At 40.2% G+C, this 26,590-nt stretch overlaps 1 protein-coding gene and 1 long non-coding RNA gene across 8 annotated transcripts in view; one reads left to right on the top strand and one right to left on the bottom strand.

Moving 5' to 3' along the window:
- Positions 1-21,301, bottom strand: part of LOC135364167 (uncharacterized) — a 31,551-nt gene extending 10,250 nt beyond the window's left edge. For both annotated transcript variants that reach the window (XR_010410915.1, XR_010410916.1), the window contains exon 1: positions 21,041-21,301. This is a non-coding gene — a long non-coding RNA (uncharacterized LOC135364167). The remainder of the gene's footprint in view (positions 1-21,040) is intronic.
- A 110-nt stretch (positions 21,302-21,411) lies between these two features.
- The window catches only part of ALG6 (ALG6 alpha-1,3-glucosyltransferase), a 65,465-nt gene continuing 60,286 nt past the window's right edge, over positions 21,412-26,590 (top strand). For 2 of the 6 annotated variants that reach the window (XM_045897512.3, XM_064589032.1), the window contains exons 1-2: positions 21,423-21,533; positions 25,229-25,492. In XM_045897512.3, coding sequence (XP_045753468.1) covers positions 25,411-25,492 — 82 coding nt within the window. In that variant the 5' untranslated portion in view covers positions 21,423-21,533; positions 25,229-25,410. Of the gene's footprint in view, positions 21,534-25,228; positions 25,493-26,590 lie in introns of all 6 variants that reach the window. The other 4 variants (XM_064589030.1, XM_064589029.1, XM_064589031.1 and 1 more) reach the window with 4 other exon arrangements.

The following is a 26,590-nucleotide window of genomic DNA, read 5'->3' as shown; positions in this document are numbered from 1 at the left end:
AGAGTGCACACAAGCATGAGCAGGAGGAAGGGCAGAGGGAGAGGGAGAGAATCTCAAGCCAACTTCAAGCTGAGCATGGAGCCCAGCACAGGGCTTGATCTCACAACCCTGAGATCATGACCTGAGCCAAAACCAAGAGTCTGAGACCTAACCGACTGAGCCACCCAGGGGCCCCCAAACTTTTACCGTATTCACTCCTCTCCTGAGGGAGGGAGGAGGACTTATCTGATTAGTGAGTTTAGAAGAAGAGCTAAGCATTTGTGGATCAGCCATTCCTGCACATTTTGGATTTGCCTGCTCTCAGAGAGGTCACATTAAGGTTTTCAGCCTCTGTCATACCATGACCTTAGCAAAACATGGTCTTACTTGTGGTTGAGGCCCGCAGCTGTTTGGTGCTCCCAAAGACGGGGTAAATCTAACTAGTTCAGCAACTGTTAGCAAGTTCACTTGGTTGCACATCACTTAATTTAGATTTCATTAGAAATAAAACTAATATTTCTTGTCTCTGACTCCTGTGTCTACCTCTCAGATGGTTCTAAATTTATTTTTTTTTATTTTTATTTTTTTTAAATATTTTATTTATTCATTTGAGACACAGAGATACAGAGAGAGAGAGAGAAAGCATGAGCAGGGAGAGAGGCAGAGGGAGAGGGAGAAGCAGGCTCCCCGCTGAGTCAGGAGCCCGATGTGGGGCTCGATCCCAGGACCCCGGGATCACGACCTGAGCCGAAGGCAGACGCTTAACCATCTGAGCCACCCAGGCACCCCAGATGGTTCTAAATTTAGATGGGAAAGAGAAAGGTTATAAATGAACTACTTAATGGGGCGCCTGGGTGGCTCAGTTGGTTAAGCAACTGCCTTCGGCTCAGGTCATGATCCTGGAGTCCCGGGATTGAGTTCTGCATCGGGCTCCCTGCTCGGCGGGGAGTCTGCTTCTCCCTCTGACCCTCCTCCTTCTCATGCTCTCTGTCTCTCATTCTCTCTCTCAAATAAATAAATAAAATCTTAAAAATAAATAAATAAATAAATAAATAAATAAACAAACAAACAAACTACTTAAAACCCTACAAGAGACAGTATAAGAGAGTGGTTAAGAGCACAGGTATGGAAATGAATTTACCTAATTTCAAATTTGGGCTCCATCACTTTTCAGCTGTGTTACTGTATGCAGGTTACTTAAATTCTCTGTGCCTTAGTTACCTTATCTGTAAAATGGGGACAATAATAGGACTTACCCTCATAGTGAGAAGATTAAATGAATTAATACATGTAAAATGCTTAGAACAGTCAGCATTCAATCAAATCAGCATTCAATAAAAGTTAGCTTTTCTTCTTATTATATTAACAGTAATAGCCCAAGGATACAATCTAAATATTTGCACAAATAATTTGCATTCAACTTTTAACTTGCCTCCTTAAGTAGTGTTAATTCAGGGGCGCCTGAGTGGCTCAGTCGTTAGGCCTTCGGCTCAGGTCACGATCCCACCATGGTCCTGGGATCGAGCCCCGTTGGGCTCCCTGCTCAGCGGGAAGTCTGCTTCTCCCTCTCCCACTCCCCCTGCTTGTGTTCCCTCGCTGTCTCTCTCTCTGCCAAATAAATTAAAAAAAAATCTTAAAAAAAATGTTGATTGATTATCAGCACACAGGCCTTCTACTGCTCCATTCTCTGTGCTAACTATGGTAATTTAATCTTTTTCCTCCCCCTTGCCACAATCCATAGAAATGGGACTCACAGTGACATCCCTAAGGGACACTTTTAGACTTCTTCTTTGAGGTCTTCAAGCTAGTCCACTGTGCTTATTCTTATTTCAGAGCCCCATAGCACTTTGCCTATCGTATACAATTTCACAATTAAATGTGTGTTATCATATGTAATGGGATGCTGAATAGAACAGAATTTTTTTAAAGAAAAGCACCTCAGTGTCTCTTCTTCGGGTACAAATATGTTATAGTAATATTTGGGGAAGCATATTTAACGTTTTATCATGGAGAATTTCAAATATACAGAAAAGTTGAAAGAATTTTTTTTTAAAGATTAAAAAAAATTTTTTTAAGTAATCTCTAAACTCACAACCCCAGGATCAAGAGTCACGTGCTCTATCAATTGAGTCAGCCAGATGCCCCAAAAAGTTGAAAGAATTTTACAACAAGCACCTGTATACTCACCATCCTACCATTAACATTTTTAAAAATTTTTAAAAAGACTTTATTTTTTAAGTAATCTCTACACCCAACATGGGGCTCAAACTCACAACCCTGGGATCAAGAGTTGCCTGCTCCACCTACTGAGCTAGCCAGGCACCCCTACCATTAACATTTTAATACACTTGCCCTATCACAGAATTTCCAGCCAGTCATCCTTTCATCTATCCAACATCCCATCTTACTTTTCTGGTGCATTTCAAAATAGTGTTGCAGCAATATCTGTGCCTTAGTTACCTTATCTGTAAAATGGGGACAATAATAGAACTTACCCTCATAGTGAGAAGATTAAATGAATTAATACATGTAAAATGCTTAGAACAGTCCTGGGTATATCAGCATTCAATAAAAGTTAGCTTTTCTTCTTATTATATTAACAGTAATAGCCCAAGGATACAATCTAAATATTTGCACAAATATTGCTGCACCACTATTTTGAAATGCTAACCTTTGCTTCTTTCTTTGGAATTCCTGCAACTCCTCTCTTTCCTAAGGCAGAAATGTGGCTCAGTGAAGGGCTTTGGAGCCTCACAGCTTGGGCTTGAAATCCAGCTTTGCCACTTACTAGCCATGTGACCCCACGTAACTTTACTGTTACTTAGTGTCCTCATCTATAAAAGAGGTAATAGTAGTACCTACCTTATGAAGTTGTGAAAATGCATGTGAAGTGCTTACAATAGTGGGTGACCTGCAGACACTTGTAGAGTAGTAACTTGTGTTAGGAAATTTATACACATTAACAGAGGATTTAATTCTCACCACAACCCCATGAGGTAGTACCATTATTATAAAATGTAGTGTATATTTGCTATTATTATTTGTTATAGCAGAAATTCATAGAGAAAAATCTCTGCTTAGTTTTTTTTTTTAAGATTTTACTTTATTTTTGATTTTTTTAAGTAGGCTCCATGCCCAGCACAGAGCCCAAGGTGGGGCTTGAACTCATGACCCTGAGATTGATAGCTGAGCTGAGATCAAGAGTCAGACACTTAACTCACCCAGCCACCCCTAAAGATTTTGTTTTTAAGTAATCTCTATACCGAACATGAGGTTCAAACTCACAACCCCAAGATCAAGAGTCAGATGCTCTACCAACTGAGCCAGCCAGGCACTCCTCTGCTTAGTTCTTGATTTTATTTTTATTCTTTTTAAGATTTTATTTAATTATCTGTCAGAGAGAGAGAGAACAACAAGCAGGGAGAGAGGCAAGCAGAGGAAGAAGCAGGCTCCCCGTTGAGCAGGGAGATGTGGGACTCGATACGAGGATCCCAGGATCATGACCTGGAGCCAAAGGCAGACGCTTAATGACTGAGCCACCCAGGCATCCCAGTTCTTGAGTTTTAAAACAAACATTTTGAAGTTCATGGCAAAAATAATGCCATGGGAAGGAAGCTTTTTGAAAGAAACTGGGCTCCTTTCCTGTCAAAACCTATGTACCCAAGGAAAAAGTTTATGTCATTAACAGTTCATTTTGGAACAACGGATAAAGAGTCTGACCTGGCCAAATTATGTAAAATTTCCTAGTCATGGGGAGAAGAGAGAAGAAACAACCAGAGAGAAGCTGTTGAGGGTAATTCCTAGAGTTGGGGTAAATATCCCTCTGGATGGATTTGGGGATTGGACAGCAGAGGAGAATTGTGCTTCCTACAAATATTTTTTGGACTCTTGCGATGCAGTCTTTGTGTGTGTGTATGTGTGTGTGTGTGTGTGTGTGTGTGTGTGTGGTGAGAGCACTTAAGATTTACTCTCTTAGCAAGTTTAAAGTATACAATGCAGTATTAACTATAATCACCATGCTGCAAGTTAGATCCCCAGCATGTATTCATCTTATAACTCAAAGTTTGTATCCTTTACCAATATTTCTCCATTTCCTCCCACCCTCCTCCAGTCTTGGCAACCATCTTACTCTCTGCTGCTATTACTAGTTTGAGTTTTTTCGGTTCCACATATAAACAGGATCATATAGTATTTGTCTCTCTATGTCTGGCTTATTTCACTTAGCATAACATCCTTTAGTGTGATATTATGATTTATAATAAGAAATATATAGTTTGGTCTTTTGTTTTTTTTTTAATCCCGTCCCTCCCTCCAGTCCAAACTAGACCATCAACTACTGCCTCAGGAAAGGGAAACTATAAGAAACAAAATAAGTTAAATTTTTGGATTTTGAGCACAAAAAACCAAAGGCATAGCAAAACAAAGAAACAAAAAACATCTTTGGATGAGTACAGTTGTTTCTGGTTCCAGAGGAGATACACATTTTCTGGACTGGAAGAGAGGGATAGTTCCAGGCAAACTGGGACAGTTGGTAATCCTAGTTTGTTGGGGAGGTTATTCTGCTTCCAATTATAATTTGGTATTTACAAAATAAATTGTGTTGTTAGGATATATTAAGGACTTTAATTCAGTATACTACTAATAGAGGCAAAGGTTGGCAATATTTCAGTGTTCTCATTATATATGACATAAGTAGATAGCTGGAACTCCCCAAAGTTTTAGGAGGGATGCTTTTTTCATGCATTACTGACTTGAGTTGGCTCAAGTTCATTTGCTTCCATTTTTTAAAAGTTTTTATTTATTCATTCATTTAAGTAATCTCTATACCCAACATGGGGCTTGAACTCATGACCCCAAGATCAAAAGTTTCATGGTCAGGGCACCTGGGTGGCTCAAGTGGTTCGGCGACTGCCTTTGGCTCAGGTCATGATCCCGGAGTCCCGGGATCGAGTCCCGCATTGGGTTCCCTGCTCAGCAGAGAGTCTGCTTCTCCCTCTGACCCTACCCCCTCTTGTGCTCTCTCTCTCAAATAAATAAATAAAAATCTTAAAAAAAAAAAAAGGAGTTGCATGGTCTTCCAAATGAGCCAGTCAGACACCTCCAATTGCTTCTATTTTTGCATTTCAATTTAAAATTATTCTAAACAGTTTATATGAATAAGCTGTATAAAATATATATTATTTTCCAATTGTTTTATCTAACCCTGTTTATTTGCCACAGGAAATCGGAAATAACTATAATAAATATAAGTAATATGGAGCTGTGGTTCAGAGCACAGTCTTGGGAGCCAGACTCTGGGTTTGAATCCTAGCCTTGCCCCTTACTAGCTGTGTGATATTGGACAGGTTCCAGTTCTTCATCTACAAAATGGGAATTAAAATAGTACCTACCTAATAAGGTGGTGTGAGGATGAAATTAATTAATACATGTAAGGTGCTTATAATAGTGCCTGGCACAAATAAGCACTCAAGAATTATTAGGCAGTTTGTAAGTTCTTTTGCCCTACTAATGAAAACTCAAGAGTTCATCCATAGTTCACTCTTTTGTTTTTTTTTTAAGATTTTATTTATTTATTTGAGATAGAGAGTGAGAGAGAGAGAAAGAGCACAAGTGGGGGGCAGAGGGAGAGGGAGAAGCAGGCTCCCTGCTGAGCAAGAAGCCTGATGTGGGACTCAATCCCAGGACACCGGGACCATGACCAGAGCTGAAGGCAGATGTTTAACCGACTGAGCCACCCAGGCACCCCCATAGTTCATTATTTTCATATTTCATAGTTCATAATTAAGGCTTCACAAAGAGTTGGGGAGGTAGGTTAGAATGTTTTCTGAGATGAAACATTGTTTCTTCCCCTTTTAATAGGACTGTTCTGTGGACTGAATTGTGTCCCCCCAAAAATTCATATGTTGAAGTCCACCCCCAACGTGACTGTATTTGGAGATAGGGTCTTTAGGAGATAAAGTTAAATGAGGTGATATGGGTGGGGAACTAGTCAAATAGAACTGATGACCTTGGGCGCCTGGGTGGCTCAGTTGGTTAAGCGACTGCCTTCGGCTCAGGTCATGATCCTGGAGTCCCTGGATCGAGTCCCGCATCGGGCTCCCTGCTCGGCAGGGAGTCTGCTTCTCCCTCTGACCCTCCTCCCTCTCATGCTCTCTGTCTCTCATTCTCTCTCTCTCAAATAAATAAAATCTTAAAAAAAAAAAAAAAAAAAAAAGAACTGATGACCTTGTACGAAGAGGAAGAGACAAGAGATTCACTTTGTGTCCCCCCCCAGCCCCCGCCACACACACACACACACACACACACACACACACACACACACACACGAGGAAAGGTCATTTGAGGACACAGAAGGTAGCCATCTACAAACCCAGAAGAAAGTTCTCACCAGGAATTTACCCTGCCGGACCCTGATCTGGGACTTCTAGCCACCGGGGCTGTGAAAAAACAAATTTATGTTGTTTAAGCTACCCAGCCTGTGGTATTTTGTTATAGCAACCCAAGCAGGGTAAGAGAGACTGTTAATTAATGAGTACTGAAGACTGAGGGAAACCCTTAGAGTTCCAATTATTTGCCAAAGAATGGGCACCATCACCCAAGTTTTCTTACCCATCCTGCCCTACACAAAGCTGCCTAACGACTGAGCAGAATGATGAAGTAGAAGGAAGACCTGCTCCATTGGCGCAACCCTGCCCCTCATCAACTGAGCGATTTGGGTCAAGTCTTTTTTTTTTTTTTAACTATTTATTTATTTGAGAGAGAGAGAGAGAGACAGAGATAGCAAGAGAGAGAGAGATAGCAAGAGAGAGAGACAGAGATAGCAAGAGAGAGAGACAGAGATAGCAAGAGAGAGAGCATGAGCAGGGAGGAGAGGGAGAAGCAGGCTCTCCGCTGAGTGGGGAGCCTGACACGGGGCTTGATCCCAGGATCCTGGGATCATGACCTGAGCTGCAGGCAGACGCTTAACTGACTGAGCCACCCAGGTGCCCGGGATGACCAAGATTTTTGTGGCAGGAAAGGAACAATATGATCGGAGAGAGTCAGGCTGCCATGGAAACACCAAGGCAGGATACTTCGCCAGAACTTTAGTGAGCAGACATAGGTCAGAGGAAGACTTCTGGGCAGGCAGGGACATCAAAGGAGAAATCAAAATGATGAGTGTGAGTTAGCCACGTGAATGGGGATGGTGTAAGTGTTGGTATACATGAGAGAGGGTAGAAAGGAAAGAGTATAAGAAGGAAGAACTGCTCAAAGGCAAAACAGTATGGTGTTTTCAGGGAATTCAGTATAACCAAAGCATACAAAACACTCTCCCAAACACAATCTCATTTAATCCAACATGTTAAATCTTTCACAATGAAAGCAATGTACCAGTTAGAATGTGTTCAGCTGCAAGGAAATGAAAACATGACTAATGGTGACTTAAGCAACACAGACGTTTAATTATCTGGAGGTAGCCAGTCAGGGCTGGTACTGTGATTTTTTTTTTTTTTTAAGATTTTATTTATTTATTTGACATAGAGAGAGAAACAGCGAGAGAGGGAATACAAGCAGGAGGAGTGGGACAGGGAGAATCAGGCTTCCTGCTGAGCAGGGAGCCTGATACGGGGCTCGATCCCAGGACTCTGGGATCATGACCTGAGCTGAAGGCAGACACTTAACGACTGAGCCACCCAGGAGCCCCTGATACTGTGATTCTATAATGTCATCAAGCATCTGGGCTCTTCCCATCTTTCTGTTTCACCATCCTCAGCTTTTGGTCATTATGCATATTAGTTTTGGTAGAAAGAATAAAGCCCCCCCCCCAAGATATTCATATCTGAATACTTAGAACCTATGAATATATTAACTTCTCTTATAAAGGGACTTTGTAGATTTAGCTTAGAATATTGAGATGGGGAGATTATCCTGGTTTATTCAGGTGGAACTAATGTAATCATGGGGTCCCTATAAGAGGGAGGCAGGAGAGTTAGAAAGAAATGTGTTGATGCAAGCAGAGGTCAGAGAAACAGATTTGAAGATGTGCTGCTGGTTTTAAAGATGGAGGAAGGAGTCATGGTTCAAGGATGAAGGCAGGCTTTAAAAGCTGGAGAAGTTCTGACCTCCAGAACTGTAATACAATGAATATGTTTTTTAAGCCATTAAGTTTGTAGTAATTTGGCAATAGAAAATTAATACATCACCCATGGTTGCAAGATGGCTGTCAGAGCTCCGGGTATTACTTTCATATTTAATGCAGGGAGAAAAGGTAGGGGATAAAAGAGCAGAGCATGCTGCATCTATTCCTTTTGTCAGGAAAGAAAAAACTTTCACAAGCACCCTACCAGCTGACTTCTCTGTATACATCATTGACTAGAACTTGGGCAAAGTGGCCACTTCTAGCTATAAGGGAGAGTAGGAAGGTAACTCACTTTCCAGTCTCATTTTTTAAAAATTTATTTATTTATTTATTTGGCAGAGAGAGAGAGAGAGACAGTGAGAGAGGGAACACAAGCAGGGGGAGTGGGAGAGGGAGAAGCAGGATGATGACCTGAGCCGAAGGCAGACGCTTAACGACTGAGCCACCCAGGTGCCCCATCAGTCTCATTTGTTTTGTAGATGGGTTCAATTCATTATTAATGAAAGCATAAGAGGTTATGCTGAGGTGTAGGACCTGGGAGTATGGACTGAAGGTTCCTTTCATCTGGGAGAAAGGGCCCTGAGAAAGTCTTGGTCCTATGTGCTGGCTATCATTCATCTTCAGCAGCCTGAGGAAGAATGATAAGGTGCCCAGAAACTGGGCTTCTCATAATTGAGGATTCAGGTATTTTTGGGAAGTGAGAGTGGAAAGCATTTAAGAGTCTTTGGTGGGGAATGCTGGTATATGCCTTGAACCAGAGTCATAGGAGGTTTGTATTCTCTATAAGCCAATTCCTCCTGTCAGGCATTTATGGAGAAGGTGAAGCCTGCTCCAAAACTATAGGAAGTGAAAGCTGAAAAATTACAGCCATAAGAAGGGCTCTTGAGAGCACAAAAGAAGGTGAGAACTGGAGTGGGGAAGGGAAAAAGTGAAATCAAGTATCCTTTTAGGGATGTAATGCAGAGAAAGCTAGGCATTATTTTTTATCAGCATTTATCTGTTTGATAGCTCTCTTATCAGGGGGCAGGCTTCTCTCAGTAAGAGGCCATGGTGAGATTGGTGATCATAGTCAAAAAAGCTTGGGTAGATTCCTTGGCATAGGATAGATATCTGGGCAAGGGATATGACAATTATAGCTTTTGGTAAAAGTTTATAAGCCTGCTTTAGTGTACCAAGAGGAACACACAGCACTGAGAAAAAGAGTGACTCTGGCAGGGAGACAAAAGCTAAACAGAAACTAAGTTGCCTTCAATAGGGATCACACTCCTTGGCATTGGCTGGACCACAGGATTCCCCTGCTAGTTCTGGCTGTTGAATACAAGTTTGTTGGAGTGGAGTCTCCACATATCTGAGTGGGGGAGCACCATCCTTGATCCTCATTCCTCCCTCCTATAGATACACTATGTATGCGTAGATATATATGTGCAAAGATGATCATTGCATCAATCTTTGTAAATAACAAAAAAAGCAGAAATCATCTAAATATCCATTTGAAGGTGTCTGCTTAAAAAAATTATGGTATATCCATATAATGGAATGCTCTGAGGCGATGTATATGGCTGATGTAGAGTAAATTACATATTATATTAAGAGAATCAAGCAAGACACAGAGTAGTGGGTATAATATGCTCCCATTGTGATGCCTGTTGTCTCTGTGGATGGGGACTGAAGTCTTTGGAAGGAAGACATACTTTTTGCTTGTTCTGAAAAATTTTTTTTTACCATATATATTATGCCAGTTATCTGTTGCTATATAACAAATCACCTCAAAACTTAGTGACTAAACAGCTATTTTATTTGGTTACAATTCTCAAGGTCAGCAATTAGAGCTGGGCTCAGCTGGGAATTCTCCTGGTCTTTTTGTCATGTGGTTGCTGTCCTCTGGTGACTGAACAAGAGCTGGATGATTTAAGATAAACTCACTGGTGTCTGGCTACTAATGCTGGCTGTCATCAGAGACATCTGTCTCCAGCAGGTTAGCCTCAGCTTCTTAATACAATGCCTATGTTCAAAGAGCAGGAGCTGAAGCCATAGGGCTTCCTGAAGCTCAGACTCCCAGAGGAACTCACATAACACTTCTGTTGCCTTTCGCTAGTCAAAGAAAGTCACAAGGCTAGCCTGGATTCATGGACTGAAGAAATAGACTCCACTGCTTACTGGGAGGAGCTGCAAAGAATTTGTGGCCATTTTTAACTTACCACATTCACACATTACTTTTTCAAATAAAAGGTTACTTAAATAAAATAATGCTATTTGTAATAAATTCATCGGATTTTAAGAATTGGGTGAGGGGTGCTGGCTTAGTCGGAAGAGCATGTGACTCTTGATCTTGGGGTTGTAAGTTCAAGGCCCACATTAGGGGTAGAGAGTACTTAAAATTTTTTTTTTAAAAAAGCCTTTAAAAGAATTGGGTGAAACCTTGGGAGATTATCTTATATAAAACCCTCTAATTTTATTTTATAGAATTTTTTTTTAAATTTATTTATTTGAGACAGAGAGATACAGAGAGAGAGAGAGAGAGAGTAGGAGCAGTGGGGAGAGGCAGAGGGAGAGGGAGAAGCAGACTCCCCGCTGAGCAGGGAGACCGATGCGGGGCTCGATCCCAGGACCTGGAGATCATGACCTGAGCCGAAGGCAGACGCTTAACGACTGAGCCACCCAGGCGCCCCTTATTTTATTTATTTATTTTTAAAAGATTTTATTTATTTATTTGACAGAGAGACACACAGCCAGAGAGGGAACACAAGCAGGGGGAGTGGGAGAGGGAGAAGCAGGCTTCCCGTGGAGCAGGAAGCCCGATGCGGGGCTCGATCCCAGGACCCTGGGATCATGACCTGAGCCAAAGGCAGACGCTTAACAACTGAGCCACCCAGGTGCCCCTAAAACCCTCTAATTTTATAGGAAGGACACTGAGGTCAGAAAGGTAAAGTGTTTTGGGTAAGGTAACTCAGTGGTAGCATCAGGATAGAAGAAGGTCTTCTGACTTCCAGTCTTATGCTCTTAATTCTACAGTAAGATTTCCTTTTGCCAGCCAAGTTTATTAGTGATCTTTAGGAGAACGTGACAACTTTGTAGCCCTATTGCTCTTGTAGTTAAGAATGTTAAAGGTTACATCTCAACCAAATGAAGGAAAAGGCTAAAGAAAGAATCCAAGCAATTGAGAAAAGTAAAATGGGAATTTGAATTATCTTGGTTGTCTAGTCTCAGTGCTTCTTTCTTTCTTTATTACTTTCTTTCTTTTCTTTTCTTTTCTTTTCTTTTCTTTTCTTTCTTTCTTTCTTTCTTTCTTTCTTTCTTTCTTTCTTTCTTTCTTTCTTTCTTTCTTTCTTTCTTTCTTTCTTTCTTTCTTTCATTTCTTTCTTTCAGAAACCTGGCCTTAGTGTATCTGTGGAATAACTAATTTACCAAGTCATAAATTACTTGGTTAAAATTGCTTTATAAAGTGTTCAAATGGCTCTAGATGATGTTTCTTTTTGGGATATTTTAAAAACCAAATGTACTGTTAAGTATATTCAAATTATCTTGTTGATCCCACTGGGAATTTAGGAGTGCTTTAACAGCTCTCCTTAGTCCTTAATTAATATAATCTTGACTATTAATTGGTTGGCTAATTAATATTTAAATTAATCCAGCAAATGTTTATTGTGACCCCATGAGTCACAATACAAGAGTCAGTCACTCTCCTAAGAAGCTTAACATCTATGGGCACTTGGGTGGCTTAGTCGGTCAAACGGACTCTTGATTTCAGCTCAGGGTGGCTTAGTCGGTCAAACAGCGGACTCTTGATTTCAGCTCAGGTCACGATCAAGCCCCACGTTGGACTCTGTGCTGCTGAGCATGGGGCCTGCTTAAGATTCTCTCTTTCCCTCTACCTGTGTTCCCCGCCCCCCCGAAGAACCCTTGAAGAATGATAATAATCATGCCAACTGGGCAGATCAAGGTAAAGCTGTATCATTATTTGTGGCGGAAAGTAAGAAGAAATAAAAGAGACTTTTTTTTTTAAGATTTTATTTATTTATTTGAGAGAGAGAGATTGAGAGAATGAGTGGGAGAAGCAGACTCCCTACTGAGCAGGGAGCCCAATGCAGGACTCGATCCCAGGACCCTGGGATCATGATGTGAGCAGAAGGCAGATGCTTAACCGACTGAGCCACCCAGGTGCCCTAAAAGAGACTTCTTTATTTAGAGTAATTAACAGGATTTCCTCACAGAAAGTTAAAGTTGGGGAATTCAAAAGGTTTAAATGTAGGGCATCTGGGTGGCTCAGTCGTTAAGCATCTGCCTTCAGCTCAGGTCATGACCCCAGAGTCCTGGGATGGAGCCCTGAGTCGGGCTCCCACTGGGCGGGAGGCCTGCTTCTCCCTCTCCACTCCCCCTGCTTGTGTTCCCTCTTTCGCTGTCTCTCTCTGTCAAATAAATAAATAAAATCTATAAAAAAATAAAAGGTTTAAATGCTTAGGATATATGTCTAGGCTATTGAGAATCCTCAGGACAGATAGTCTTTTTCCCCCGTAAGGGGGTCTTTTTGGTACATAAAGTTCTAAATTGAAGAATACCTTTAATTACTATTATGCATGGATATTTGGATTTGTCTACCAAGCAATTAAAATCAAAGTTCTGTTCTGCCAAGTAAGCAGAAGCAGCTAAGTAGCTCTTCTAACACAATTCTCCTTTAACAGACTTATTTCTTTTTGGGTTTGCTAACACAGTACAACAGATTATAAACTCTGATGAAAGCAAGGGAGATATAGGATGATAATTTCTTAATTTTTATATCTTTAATTTTTAAAGATTTTATTTTATTTCTTTGAGAGAGAGAGAATGAGAGAGAGAGAGAGAGAGAGCATGAGAGTGGTGAGGATCAGAGGGAGGAGCAGACCCCCTGACGAGCAGGGAGCCCAATATGGGACTCGATTCCGGGACTCCAGGATCATGACCTGAGCCAAAGGCAGTCTCTTAACCGACTGAGCCACCCAGGGGCCCCTATATCTTTAATTTTTAAATTAAAGATTTTATTTCATGTTCATTCATTGATATTTTCTTTTATATTCAAAACACCTAAATAAAAAGGTAAACTGAGGCAGAAGTTCCCTAAACAACAACAAAATGCTGAAGTTGGCCCATAATGCAGTGAGAATGAATGGTAAAATATCTATCCTGTTCATTAGAATATAAGCCCATAAGCCACTCCTTTCAGAGCCTTGAAATCCTGTGAACAAGACAACTTGATGTGAGGATGGAGTTTTAACCAGCTATTGTTGCTTTTTTGGTTTAAACAAGATTATCAATCCCATTTTATGAGTGCCTGTTATTTTTCAAAGTCTGGTCACCTTATGATAAGCAGGTGCTAATGGAGCACAGGATATATATCACTGGAAAATATGAACATTGTATTTTTCTTGAGGGACAACACCTATTCGTGGGACTTTTATTGAGTTACATTTTACTAGTCCTAAAATATTTAGAGTTATGTACTTAAAAGATACAGAGCATAGGTATTACATCCACAGAAAGTATTTTAGTCAGTGAATGTTCAATGTAGCAGGTAGAGATGAACTTAGCACGTCTTGTAGACTGAACTGGGAACAGACTCTTCAGCCATAAAATGCACTTAACAGTCTATTTAATAGTGGCGAGGTCCTTGAAAATGCAATATCCATGCTAATCTTGCCTTTTTCTAAATCACAGATGAAAAATAGGTCAGTTAGGTAGAGCCTTCTCTTTCTATTTAAAGTGTGACATTTAATCTATTTAAACAACTACCAAAACTTTATTAATTCATTGTAAGATAAGCGTGCTGAGAAAGTAGAGAACATTAAGACACAAGGTTTTCCAAAATTTGATCTGGATGTCTTAGATCTCAGGATCCAATACAATCTCTACTTGGGGGTTTCAATCAAATCAGTAACACCAAGGAAGGACCAGAAAAGAAGCAACCCAGAATGCAATTAAATCTCACACTGTGAAATGGCTTAAAGGAACTGAGTACTTTAAAAAAGAGGCAAAAATTAGAAAAGGAACCTCTAGAAAAAGGTTTTCTACCTCCTTAATGCCTTTAGGGAAAATTCCTTTGGAAAGAGAATTAAACACAGACAGAAAGCTTCCAGCAGATAACAAACCAAGGAGTCAAATTAGGGCTTAATGTAACTAGATACCAGCTTTGGTGCATTTCTTTTCAACTACGATGTTCTGCAGAATTCTTTGGAGAGGAAAATGCAGGGTATGTAATAAATTGTAATTGCATTTCACTGGGGTCTATTTTGGAGAATGACTGTTCACACTTTTCTTCTCTAGCCCCTCTCATTTATTTGAATAGGATTTAATACTCTCTGGCCCCACCCTCCCTATCAGCCCAAATGTATACCTAGGGTAATGCAATAGTTTCAATCTTTCCCAAGAACAATTATAAAGAATAAGAGCTCCAGTATTTGAAATGTAAACACAATGATACTCCAATACAGTTTTGGGTAAGGGTTTTAGAAAAAACTTTTTTTGTTGTTTTTTATTTTTTCTTATCATGCATTCTTGGGTTGCAAATTTGGGTGCCATAATTTAAGGAAGATGTTTTCCTCCTCCTAGCTCTCTTCTCCAGATCCTGAAAGTAATCCTGGAGGAGAAAGGGCACCTAGAGGTTATTTCTCCTGCTTAACTGACTACTGTGGATTCAACAGTAGTCTTATTCCAGAAAACTAACTCCATCAATTAAAGAAAATAACTTTTTATAGAGTTTTTTCCAAACCTGTCTTCCAAAGCTGGTATCTAGTTACCATATCCAGGAAGGATTATTTTCCTTCACACCATCAAAGCACCTAGGTTCTTCCTTTATTTTACGAGAATCATTCAGGTGATATGTAGTAGCTACTATTATTGGGCACATGTGGTATCTCATTTAAATTTTTTAATCCATGTTCCCAGGGGCAGAGTGCTGCTATTGACAGTATCTGCCATCTCCCTTCTCATTAAAACCAAACCCCAAACCCACTGTAAAACAAAACGGTGATAAAAAAAAAAAAATCACATTTTACATATTTTGTGTCTTACCCCTCTCCTCAGCTCTCTTTTTTAGTTTGGCAATCTTTTTAAAAAATTGGTGAGCCAAAGCAAAAAATCGAGTAGGAAGCAAAGGCTTTATTTTGTTACTTACCCTGTTTCTCTGGTATGGACTTTCATCCTTTACTATAAATAAAAATTTATGTAAAAATCTGACTTTAGATCTTGATGTATTTACTGTAAAATTTACAAGTTGGAACCTCCTACCATCTTGATTTATATGATTTTAAAAAGGAGTTCTTACCATTTCCCTCGGGGAGACTTTTTGGTTTCAATAGTTCTTACTGGCAGGTTGCTTCTTTATATTTAGCCCAAATTTTCATTTTCAAAGACCGTTTTAGATAAGTAGCATGATAGCTCTAGCCAGTGGATCTGTGTGCCACATAATAGAGTGTGACAATCCACTCAGTTGTGAAAGACACTGGAGATAAAGTAATAAAGTAGCATTTGTGTTATCACAGTGGCTTTACAAATCTAAACACTGACCCAACAGTGTTACTTATTATTGGAAATTATAGATGTTTATAATTCTCCAAAATATGTTGAGTTAAGTTATGTCACATATTTAAATTTAAATTCAAAATCCTGGGCTGAGAGAGATATAGATTTGCAACACTTCCTTGGAGGTTTGGGGACCATGAACCAATGAATACATTACATTGCCACATTAAAGAACTCTTTTTATCTGTAAAGATATAAGCACCATACTCCATTTTAATAACAGAGTTTTAAAATCTTACGATTTTAAAGAACTTAGACTTCCATACCAAATTATATCTGCAGACCTTTATAGATTTATATTTCTTGTTTTATTTACATCTCGATATAAATAAAGATATAGAAATATGAACTTCTTAGAATTGTTCCTAGATTGTTACAATAACAGTGTTTGAGCTATATGGCAGAAACATGTATTATTTCTCTTAGGTCCATATCAACAAAATTATTTTATATGTATGATTATGTATATACAGTTGAAAAATCTGTATTTGTATGAGAATAATTCCACGTGCCATCTGAAATTGACAGTAAAAATAACAATGATTTATTATCCCTTGGGCTGTATATAATACTGGTCTATAAACTCCTTAAAAGAAAGCTGTTTATTCAATAAATATTTGTTGAGTAAATGAGGATATCCATAAGTAAAATTAACTTGATTAACTTCATTTAAGCAATAAAGAAATTTAAATCACTCTATTCACAGTAGATAACGATGCAGTTAAGTTGAGTCTACTTTGGTCCCATCCAAATATGAGGTAAGTTTCTCAAGTGTCAAAAGCAATTAGTCTCATCTACAAGGCTGTTTGGTGGTTTGAAACAAGGATGACTCCGTGTGTGTGTGTGTGTGTGTGTAAAAACTATTTGGCTACCCAGTGGAATAATTTGTATAACAAAAGCAGAATACCTGATTCTTTATTTGCCAATTTTCAAAATAATAAGTGGTTTACTAGCTTCGTCCATTGATGATTTTTTTAAATATTATTATGAGCTCATGGAAAATGTGACAATTTCACAGACAATTCAAATTTGATGTGTTTCAGTCCATTGGTTATTATGCTTACTGATGCTCAATGTGTCCCACCTATGACCAGTGGGAGTCTCTTTAAGTTGGCTCAGAGACTTTTTGACATTGGCTGTAGTTTTTGATAGTTTCCTTGATAGTATAACAAAATGTTCCAGATTTTTGTATATTTCTTTAACAGACTTGTAGTTAGCTATTTCTCTGAGGATCCCTCGTTCCTTTTAGTAGGATTGAATTTCAAGACACAATCTGTGTGCTAAGGATGCTCATTATTATTGCATTGGTCTTTGTTTTTAGTCCTTTCAGTAAAAAAAGCTAGGCAATAGGTTTTCTTTGTTTCCTCCCTCCCTTTCTTTCTCCCTCTCTTTCCTTCCCTTCCATAATTCAATAAAATAAATCATGAGTTTATACTGATAGTTAACTTCCATCTTACATCTTTAATTCATTTTTCACACCAAGAATCCTGATGTCAAAACACCAGCATGATAAAATTTGAATATCACATAAATCTTCATGTTCTTTACCCCACTTTACACATACAGTAGTTTTAAAATGACAACACTAATCCTAATACCAACAACACAATTACTAATAACAATTATTTTATTTTTTTAAACAGATCTTTTTCCTTAGGGTATACACCAGTAGGGATTTATTGTCAAATTATCATGTTTTAAAGTCACTTGGAAGAGTTATTTTCTGTGTAGTTAAGCCACACCTGGACACACATTACAGTTTGTTTCATTTTATTTCTGATTTTTAGGGATTTCTTTTTTCCATTTAGTTTTGTTTTATAATTAACTTTGAAAGTTCATAATCTTACTAAGGATAGTCTTCATGTCAATGTTTTGGCATTTTTTGGTATGCAATCTCTACGCTTTTGAACTTCTTTTATATAGACCCCAAAATGAATCAGAGTAAGATCCACGTTTAATCATAGTTCTGACATTTATTTGCTATATCTCTTATAGAAATTACACAATGTCTCAAATCAGCATTTCCCATATGTGTTTCATGGGCCACTCTGTAAGATGGGAAGTGGGAGGTAGGGTGGAGTGTGAGGATAGGATACCATGGTCAAATAAGTCTGAAAATTCCATATTCTCTTGGAGAATCATGATGTATATAACACATAAAAGGCTCTGAAAAGACCTGGAGTGAGGAATCCTTTTTACATTAGTATAACCCATTGTTTTCAAACTTATTTATCTCTGCGTTAAGAGACTTTTTTTTTTTTTTTTTTTAACAATGCGCATTTCACTGAATGAGAGTTCTATGGAGCATACTTTGGGAAATGTTGCTCTCAAGTTTTCTTGTATGTCAGAAAGGGATAATAATACCTGTTCTAACATTCTCTGAGTTATTGTCTGGATCAAGTGAATTGGATATGAAAGATTTTTAGTATATAAAAGAGGCTACTAGTTTGCTAATGGCTCTAATCAAATTTGGAAATGTGGGGGTTAACTCTAACTCTATGCTACTTAGGTGGACTTATTCCTTGGAGAGGGCAAGGGTATAATGAAACTTGGAGATTGCAGAATAAAGAAAAATGACATACAAGGATCAAATTAAGAAGATGTACAGACTGGTAAAATGATTCTATTTCAAAGAACAGCTATGACCAGACGAGTGATTTTCACCTAGACTCAGGGAAGCCCTAGGCTTGAGATAGAAAAGGGCTTGTTTTCTTAGTGGGGAAGTAATCTAGGGAAGGAGCTAGAAACTACCATTAAAGTATGATTTGTGTGAGGAAGTTTGCCTAGTGCTTTGAGTATTGACAGTACCTTTCACAAGGTATATATTAGTTTATTAGGGCTGCCATACAAAATACCACAGATTGGATGACTTAAACAACAAAAATTTATTTTCTCACACTTCTGGAGGCCAAAAGTCCAAGATCAAGGTGTCAACAAGGTTGATTTCTTCTGAGACCTCTTTCCTTGGCTGTAGATGCTCATCTTCTCCCTGTGTCTTCACATGGTCTCTCTGTGTATGGGTATGTCTGTGACCAAATTTCCTTTTCTTATGAGGAGACCAGTCAGATTGGATTAGGGCTTACCCTAATGACCTCATTCAAAATGCATTTACTCTGTTATGTACAGGTACTGGGCTTTCAGAGATGATAGTATCTACTAGAAGGAAAGAGCAGCAGTAGGATGTAGATGTACTGGTAGGCAGTTCAGCTATGAATCAGAGGCTATGAAGTCTCTTCTGCTATTTATTCAACGAACATTTATTTATTTATTTTTTAAAAGATTTTATTTATTTATTTGACAGAGAGAGACACAGCGAGGGAGGGAACACAAGCAGGGGAAGTGGGAGAGGGAGAAGCAGGCTTCCTGCCAAGCAGGGAGCCCCATGTGGGGCTCGATCCCAGGACCTGGGATCATGACCTGAGCCAAAGGTAGACGCTTAATGACTGAGCCACCCAGGCGCCCCTCAATGAACATTTTAAGTACCAACTGTGTTCTTCATACTCTGCCAGAAGCTAGGCAGAAAGGAGAGAGGCTTATACCAATTTCATCATTTGAAGATCTATATTTCTCACATATTAATATTTCTGAAATTGTATGTTTTACTGTCATAACTAGTTTAAATGGGAACCTTCTTACTTAGTGGTACATAAAATAATGGTGCTTCCTACAATTGATAGAGTCAATAAGATTCAATAAAACATGATTTTTAGTCTGCCAAACATGGTTCTTATCCACAAGATGCTTTATATCTTGCAATGTCCTGGATTTCCCCCTATGCTTGTAACCATGTAATATCCTTCATTAGCTTGTATTTTTCCTTCTGACCTTAAATATGGGTTTACTGAAGTATGGTTGTCTATTCTCCCACTGTACTGTCTCCCTCATTCTTCAGCCAAATGAAAGACTTTCATATCTCTATCTTCAAGTCCAATTTTTTTCTAGGCTCTGATTCATAACTGGTACCTGAAGATTATTAACTTGTTGTCCTGCTGTCACCTCAAACTCAATACAATGCATTGCCTTTCCCTCCAAGCCAGCTTCTCCCTAAGCTTCCCTACATCTTTCAGATCTTCTAGTAATTCAGACTTGAAACCTTGGTAGCCTTCCTTGATTCTACCCTCTCCTTTGTTTCACTTCTTCTATGTATATACTGTTACCAGGACCTGCCCATTCTTCCTGTTGCATTGATTTCTTCTTTTCCAGTTCCACTATTACCATCTCAGACCAGGCCTTTGTCTAATCATGCATGGACTACTATAATGATTTCTACCTCTTCTTCTGATTGATCTTATCCATTATTACCACTTTAAATTTTCTCTAAGACTGTACTGTACACTCGAATCCCTGCTAAAAGTCATTTATTGGCTCCTTACTGATCATTGAATAAATTCCAAAGATATTCAAGAATATCTTGCGGAGCCACCATATTCAAGGCTCTCCACAATTATTCCTTTCCAGCTTCATCACCCATCATCTGAACTGGAGGAAATGTTCTGCATTTTTCAGCTGCCACAATTTTGACTTGAACCATTTTCCTTTGCCTGGAGTCCTACTCCCATCCTCCAGGCTTTCCTTCAAAGCTCAGCTGACTGCGCCAGGGAAAGCATTTCCTGATAGTTTAATTTACAGTTTTCATTTCTTCTCTGAACTCCTACACTACTTAATGCATATACCAATAATCTGACATTTAGCATGTGCTCCCTTCTATTGCTTTCTATCCTTTTATGTATGAAAATGTCTTTCCAATGAGAAATCTCTTGAGGGCAGGGACTTGGCCATATTTCTAGTACTGACAGTCTTTTACTTTTATTTGTTTTCTTTTTTTTTTTAAGGATTTTATTTATTTGAAAGAGAGATAGCAAGAGAGAGCACGAGCAGAGGGTAGAGGGAGAATCAGGCTCCCTATTGAGCAGGAAGCCCCGGGTGGGGTTCCACCCCAGAACCCTGAGATCATGACCTGAGACGAAGGCAGACGCATAACCAACTGAGCCACCCAGGCGCCCCTCGACAGTCTTTTAAATATAGAATAAAGTTTTAGATGTGGAAGTTTACATAGACCTATCACTCATTTCACAGATGAAGAAAAATAGATCCAGAGAGTTGTGCAGACCCACTTAGTATACAGCCATAGTCAAATATTTGCCGGTATTTATGGATTATAAATCAGAGGCGTTGGCTTATAGAGAATGATAGGATTCAGCAGAGAGGAATGTGTGCATTCACTGAACAAAGGAGGCAAGGTAGTTATTTTGGGCAGGTTTGGGAATAGGTGATCCAAGCTGCCTGACCGGAAAGGTGTAGTGGCTACTTGAGGGCAGGGCTGTTCTTTTGTATAACCCACAGGCTCAAAAATGGTTGGACGTTTAATGTTTCTTACACGAAGTGACTTACCAGCCTTAATACATTCTTCTTCGCAGGCACGTGGCTTGAAGAAAGTGAAGCAGGTTGGCTTTCTGGCTCCTCGAGGGCACAGGCACAGAGGAAGACCCGCTGCCTGGTGGTGAGGATTAGCCAAGGGCTCTCCACTCTGTGAAGGGAGCCAGGACCCGCCCCTGACAGGAATCCGTGGACTAAGCATCCGTTCAGGACTTGGCCATCATCCCGGGAAAGAAGAGCAAGGGGCTTTCCACCTGCCCCAAGCCTAACCCGGGGTGAGAGGCCTCTCGCGTTCCAGCCGCCGCTGCTCCGCCTCCTAAGCCTGCCACCTCCTCTCCGCGCCTTTTCCCGGACCCTCCCCTCACGTTCGACGGGCTCGCTCCCGCGCTCGGCGCGCGCGCACGCGGAAACGGAAAGCGGAGAGAAGCGCTCCGCCCCGCGGGCGAGCGCGCAGGCGCCTTCTTGGGATAGCTGTGGGCGCCACTGGTAACGTTCGGCGGGCGGTGGGGTAAGAGGCCGGAATCTTGGGACGTCTGGGCTGCGGGGCCAGGGTGCGGAGGGGAGGGGGACTTGCGACGCGCAGCGATCCCGCGCGCAGGTAGCAGACCCGCTCCAGGTCCCGCTCCTCTCAGAGGGGCGGCTGGCGAGGCCTCCCCGGGTCAGCCTGCTGTCTCGCTTGGGGGTCGGGTGACGGGGCGTGCTGATGGTGGTGGGACCCCTTGGCTTGGCAGCAGCCTTGGCTCCTTTGACGCCCTTGTTCCTGCGGTCTTGAGGGTCTGGCCCGCTGGAGAAAGGGAGGAGAAACGTTAGGACGGTCCCTTTTGCCAGACGTGCTCCTCGGGGAGAGCCGCACTCCCTGGGTGTTGTGTCCACCTTGGAGGAAGGACCTCTCAGAGGTTCTAAAAAGAACAAATTCGGCCCTGGAAGTGAACCGCTGAGGTTTTGTTTTATTTTTGTTTTTGATCGAAATGTCACTGAGGTTTTGTTTGTTTTATTTTTGCTTTTGATCGAAATCTACTAATCTTAGGGCAAAGTAGGACGGAAAACTTACCTGCCACCTGCGTAAAGACTTCGTGTCGTGTGGATGGGTTAGAAAGTTACTGTGCTTTGCAGATAGAAAAAGTAATAAAGCACCCTTGCTACTGTTCAAGAAGAGATCCGTTAAGTCTCATAATATCTTTGGCCACAGAGGACTCAGTAAAATTAGGTACTTCCCCTCTTCGTACACAGGAAGATCTCCATTCAGCAAATATTTTATGAGTACCTGCTTTTTGCAACATTGTTCTAAGTGCAGGGAACAGAGCCAGGGGCTAAGACAAGAGGATCCTTGCTTGCACGGAACTTACATTGTAGTTGTCAAATGTAATTTTCTTTTTTATTTTTTTTTATTTTTTTTTTAAGATTTTATTTATTTGCGAGAGAGAGAATGAGAGACAGAGAGCATGAGAGGGAGGAGGGTCAGAGGGAGAAGCAGACTCCCTGCTGAGCAGGGAGCCCGATGCGGGACTCGATCCCGGGACTCCAGGATCATGACCCGAGCCGAAGGCAGTTGCTTAACCAACTGAGCCACCCAGGCGCCCTGTAATTTTCTTTTTTAAAAAATGTAATTTCCTTTTATGCTTTTTTTAAATAAAGATTTTATTTATTTATTTGAGAGAGAGAGAATGAGAGACAGAGCACGAGAGGGAGGAGGGTCAGAGGGAGAAGCAGACTCCCCGCCGAGCAGGGAGCCCGGTGCGGGACTCGATCCCGGGACTCCTGAGCCACCCAGGCGCCCTCCTTTTATGCTTTTTTATTGGAATATAACGTGCAAGAAAATACAGCAATCATAAGTTGTAACTTGTTGATTTATTGTAAAGTAAACGCATCTTTTAACCACCACTCAAATCAAGAAACAACATTTGGGGCACCTGGATGGCCCAGTTAGTTAAGCGAGGGACTCTTGATCAGGTCATGATCTCAGGGTGGTGAGTTCAAGCCTAACGTGGGGTTCCTTACTGGGCCTGGAGTCTGCGTAAGATTCTCGCTCTCTCTCCCTCTTCCTCTTCCTCTGCCCCTCCCACACTTCCTCCCTCAAAACAACAAAACAACAACAACACCAACAAAAATACAGAATGTTCTCACCTTCTTCTCAGAAAGACCTCCCTGGAGACCTCTCCCAATCACCATCCTCTCTTTTCTCTTTTATTGATATCTAACCATAGATTAGTTTTGTCTGTTTATGAGCCTTTCATAAATGGAACCATATAATATGTATGCTTTGGTGTCTAGTGTCTAGACTATTCTTTTTTTTTTTTTAAGATTTTATTTATGTCTGAGAGAGAGAGAGATTGAGTGCACAAGCAGGGGGAGTGTCAGACAGAGGGAGAAGCAGGCTCCCCCCTGAGCAAGGAGACCATGCGGGACTCCATCCCATGACCCTGGGATCATGACCTGAGCCGAAGGCAGAGGCTTAACTGACTGAGCCACCCAGGTGTGCCAGAGTGATTGAATTTTAATTTTTCCTCTTACCTTGCCTCTGTGATAGAAGTTCTAGTGAATAGTAAAATGATAAAAAATGGATGTGGTAGCAGGGAGGAAACAGCATTTATATAATCCAAATGTGAATAATATGTTTACATAGCCTTATTTACTGCTTTGAGTCATTCTCCCTAATTGAGATGCTAGACTTCATTAGTTCTAGAGTTGACTCTTGCTATATTTATGTATTTATTTTTGTTTTGTTTTTTAAATATTTTATTCATTTATTCATGAGAGAGAGAGAAAGAGAGGCAGAGGGAGAGGGAGAAGCTCCACAGGGAGCCTGACGAGGGGCTAGATCCCAGGACCACAGACCCAAGCCCTAGGTAGATGATTAACCAGCTGAGCCACCCAGGCGCCCAGACCCTTGCTATATTTAAATAAGAGAATAATTTTTGTCACTATGTTGTATACTTGAAACTGATACAATACTGTATGTTAACTATACTGGAATTAAAATAAACTTAAAAAAAATAAAACTAATATGTTTAATTACATTCTTAAAAATTTTTTTTACTCAGTACGTGGAATGTACCAATTTTCCCCTAGTTTATTCAGTTGACTTATTGTATTTTTCTGGTTATTTTTTAAAGTATATCCTGTGGGGGCGCCTGGGTGGCTCAGTCATTAGGCGTCTGCCTTCGGCTCAGGTCATGATCTTGGGGTCCTGGGATCAAGCCCCGCATCGGGCTCCCTGCTCTGCGGGGAACCTGCTTCTTCCCCTCCTGCTCCCCTTGCTTGTGTTCCCTCTTGCTGTGTCTCTCTCTGACAAATAAATAAAATCTTAAAAAAAAAAAAAAAGTATATCCTGTGGTTAAAATGGCCCATAATTTCTCAAAGCTTTTTTACTTTTAAACCATTCCAACTCAAGGAAAAAACTGAAAAAAATGAAACATGTAAATGGTTAATTGCATCTTACTGCTTTTTTCTTTTAAGAATTGGGGTTATTGGGGTGCCTGGGTGGTTCAGTCAGTTAAACGTCTGTCTTCAGGTCAGGTCATGATCCCAGGGTCTTGGGATTGAGCCCTGCCTGGGGCTCCCTGCTCAGCGGGGAGCCTGCTTTTCCCTCTCCCTCTGCCTGCCGCTCCCCCTGCTTGTGCTCTCTCTCTGTGTCAGAAAAATAAATAAAGTCTTTAAAAAAAAAAAAAAAGAATTGGGGTTATTGATTCTTGTAAAGGTTCATTCTCTAAGATGGAAAGATGGTGTAGTTAGTGAAAGTATATTTTGGAAGAAAAGAAATAAAAATTAAACTACATAAATTACTTTAGTGGAAGACTTTCTTAAACTAAATAGAAAGGTAAAATTCCTCTTTCTCTCTGTACCAAAGATAAATCATCTCTTTGTTAACTTTTGTAGTATTACTTTTACGTGTAGATAAACATGCTTTAGATGGAATTGACTTTTCTACTATCTATATATGTCTGTTGTTTTTCTTCATTCAGGATTGTTCCCTTGTAAGAAAGATCCTTACCACAACTTCAGATATATTGAGTCCCATTTAATAGGGAGAGCTACCTTTTGAGGTATATTTCCCAACTGAGGACTAGGGAATAAAGAACTTAAAACTACCCACTTTTCCTCCTTTTCAACACCCCCAATTCTCCATCTTCCTGGTTGGTTTAATGGGTTCTTTGTTATACTGTGCTCAGCTAACTCTTGGTCTTTTTTTTTTTTCCTCTCCAGGCTACTTCTTCATAGACATAAGTCAGTATTTAACTGGAAACGAAGCATCACTTAAAATTCTCTCAAACTCCTAATCCCAAAGAATTGATAACCTTTCTCTGATGAAGAAGTGACTGACTACATGTTAAAAGTATTCTGGCACTGGTCCTGTTTTTTTCTCTCCTTAGAATTGAAGAAAAAATATGGAGAAATGGTACTTGATGGCAATTGTGGTCCTATTAGGACTAATAGTACGGTGGACAGTTTCTCTTAATTCTTACTCAGGTAACACATCTTTACTGTTTAAAAGATGGGTAAATATTCCTTTGAATAGTTTCCTCCCCCTTCCCCTCTCCCTCTTCCTCCTCCTCCTTTTTGTAATAATTTATAGTTATCTGACTGGGACAGAGAAGAATTTGAGGCTTTATTGGTATAGTCAAGAAAATACACTTAAACATTGAATTCTAGTAAAAATAATATGTGTAGGGGCGCCTGGGTGGCTCAGTCGTTGGGCATCTGCCTTCGGCTCAGGTCATGATATCGGGGTCCTGGGATGGAGCCCAGCATCGGGCTTCCTGCTCAGCCGGGAGCCTGCTTCTCCCTCTCCCACTCCCCCTGCTTGTGTTCCCTCTCTAGCTGTCTCTCTCTCTGTCAAATAAATAAAATCTTAAAAAAAAAAAATATGTGTAAGAGCTAAATAGAAGCATAGTTTATGACATGAGAAAACAAAAATGTATTCTAAGGGGGAAGATGACAAGTTGAGAAATGATTGCTCATGGAAGAAAGAACTGAGGTATTACCTCAAGGTGGGAGTGGAATCAAAAGAGGCTTTTGTTTGTTTGTTTAGGGTAGAGAAGCCGTGTTACTAGACTGAAGGGAAGAGACCAGTGGAGACTAAGACTGGGAATGATGTGAGAGAAAGGGAGGGAGAATTGATGGTACGTGGTCCTGGACAGGGGATAGGATTAGATTTCACCCTGTGAGTATTTATTTAGCACTGCGCATGTTCCAGGCAATGTGCTAGGTGTTAAAATACATGAATATCCAGTACTGAAAGGGTCCACATTTTAGTAGGTAAGTGGTCATAGGACAATGTGATTATTATGACTAGAAGTATTTGTAAAGTACAAAGGTAACATAGAGAAGTGAATGACCAGGTTGCATTAGAGAAAACTTTTCAGAGAAGATGATGTTTGAGTTCAAGGTTTGTAGGATGAGTTGGAATTTGCGAGACAAATGAAATGGGGAACATGGACAAAAACATGGTAGAATGAGAGCATGGTTTTAAGTAGTCAGTATTGTTGTAGCATAAAAAAAAGGAATAAAAAGATGGGGAGGGAGCAGCTCGAGATTTAGCTATACAATTTGCTTGGCAAATTACTT

The sequence above is a fragment of the Mirounga angustirostris genome, unplaced genomic scaffold (assembly GCF_029215605.1).
Source record: "Mirounga angustirostris isolate CCGP_5_RB_7025 unplaced genomic scaffold, mMirAng1.0.hap1 SCAF_4, whole genome shotgun sequence".
Classification (NCBI taxonomy): domain Eukaryota; kingdom Metazoa; phylum Chordata; class Mammalia; order Carnivora; family Phocidae; genus Mirounga; species Mirounga angustirostris.
The sequence above is the reverse complement of the archived record's forward strand: the minus strand, read 5'-3'. Positions and strand labels throughout refer to the sequence as shown.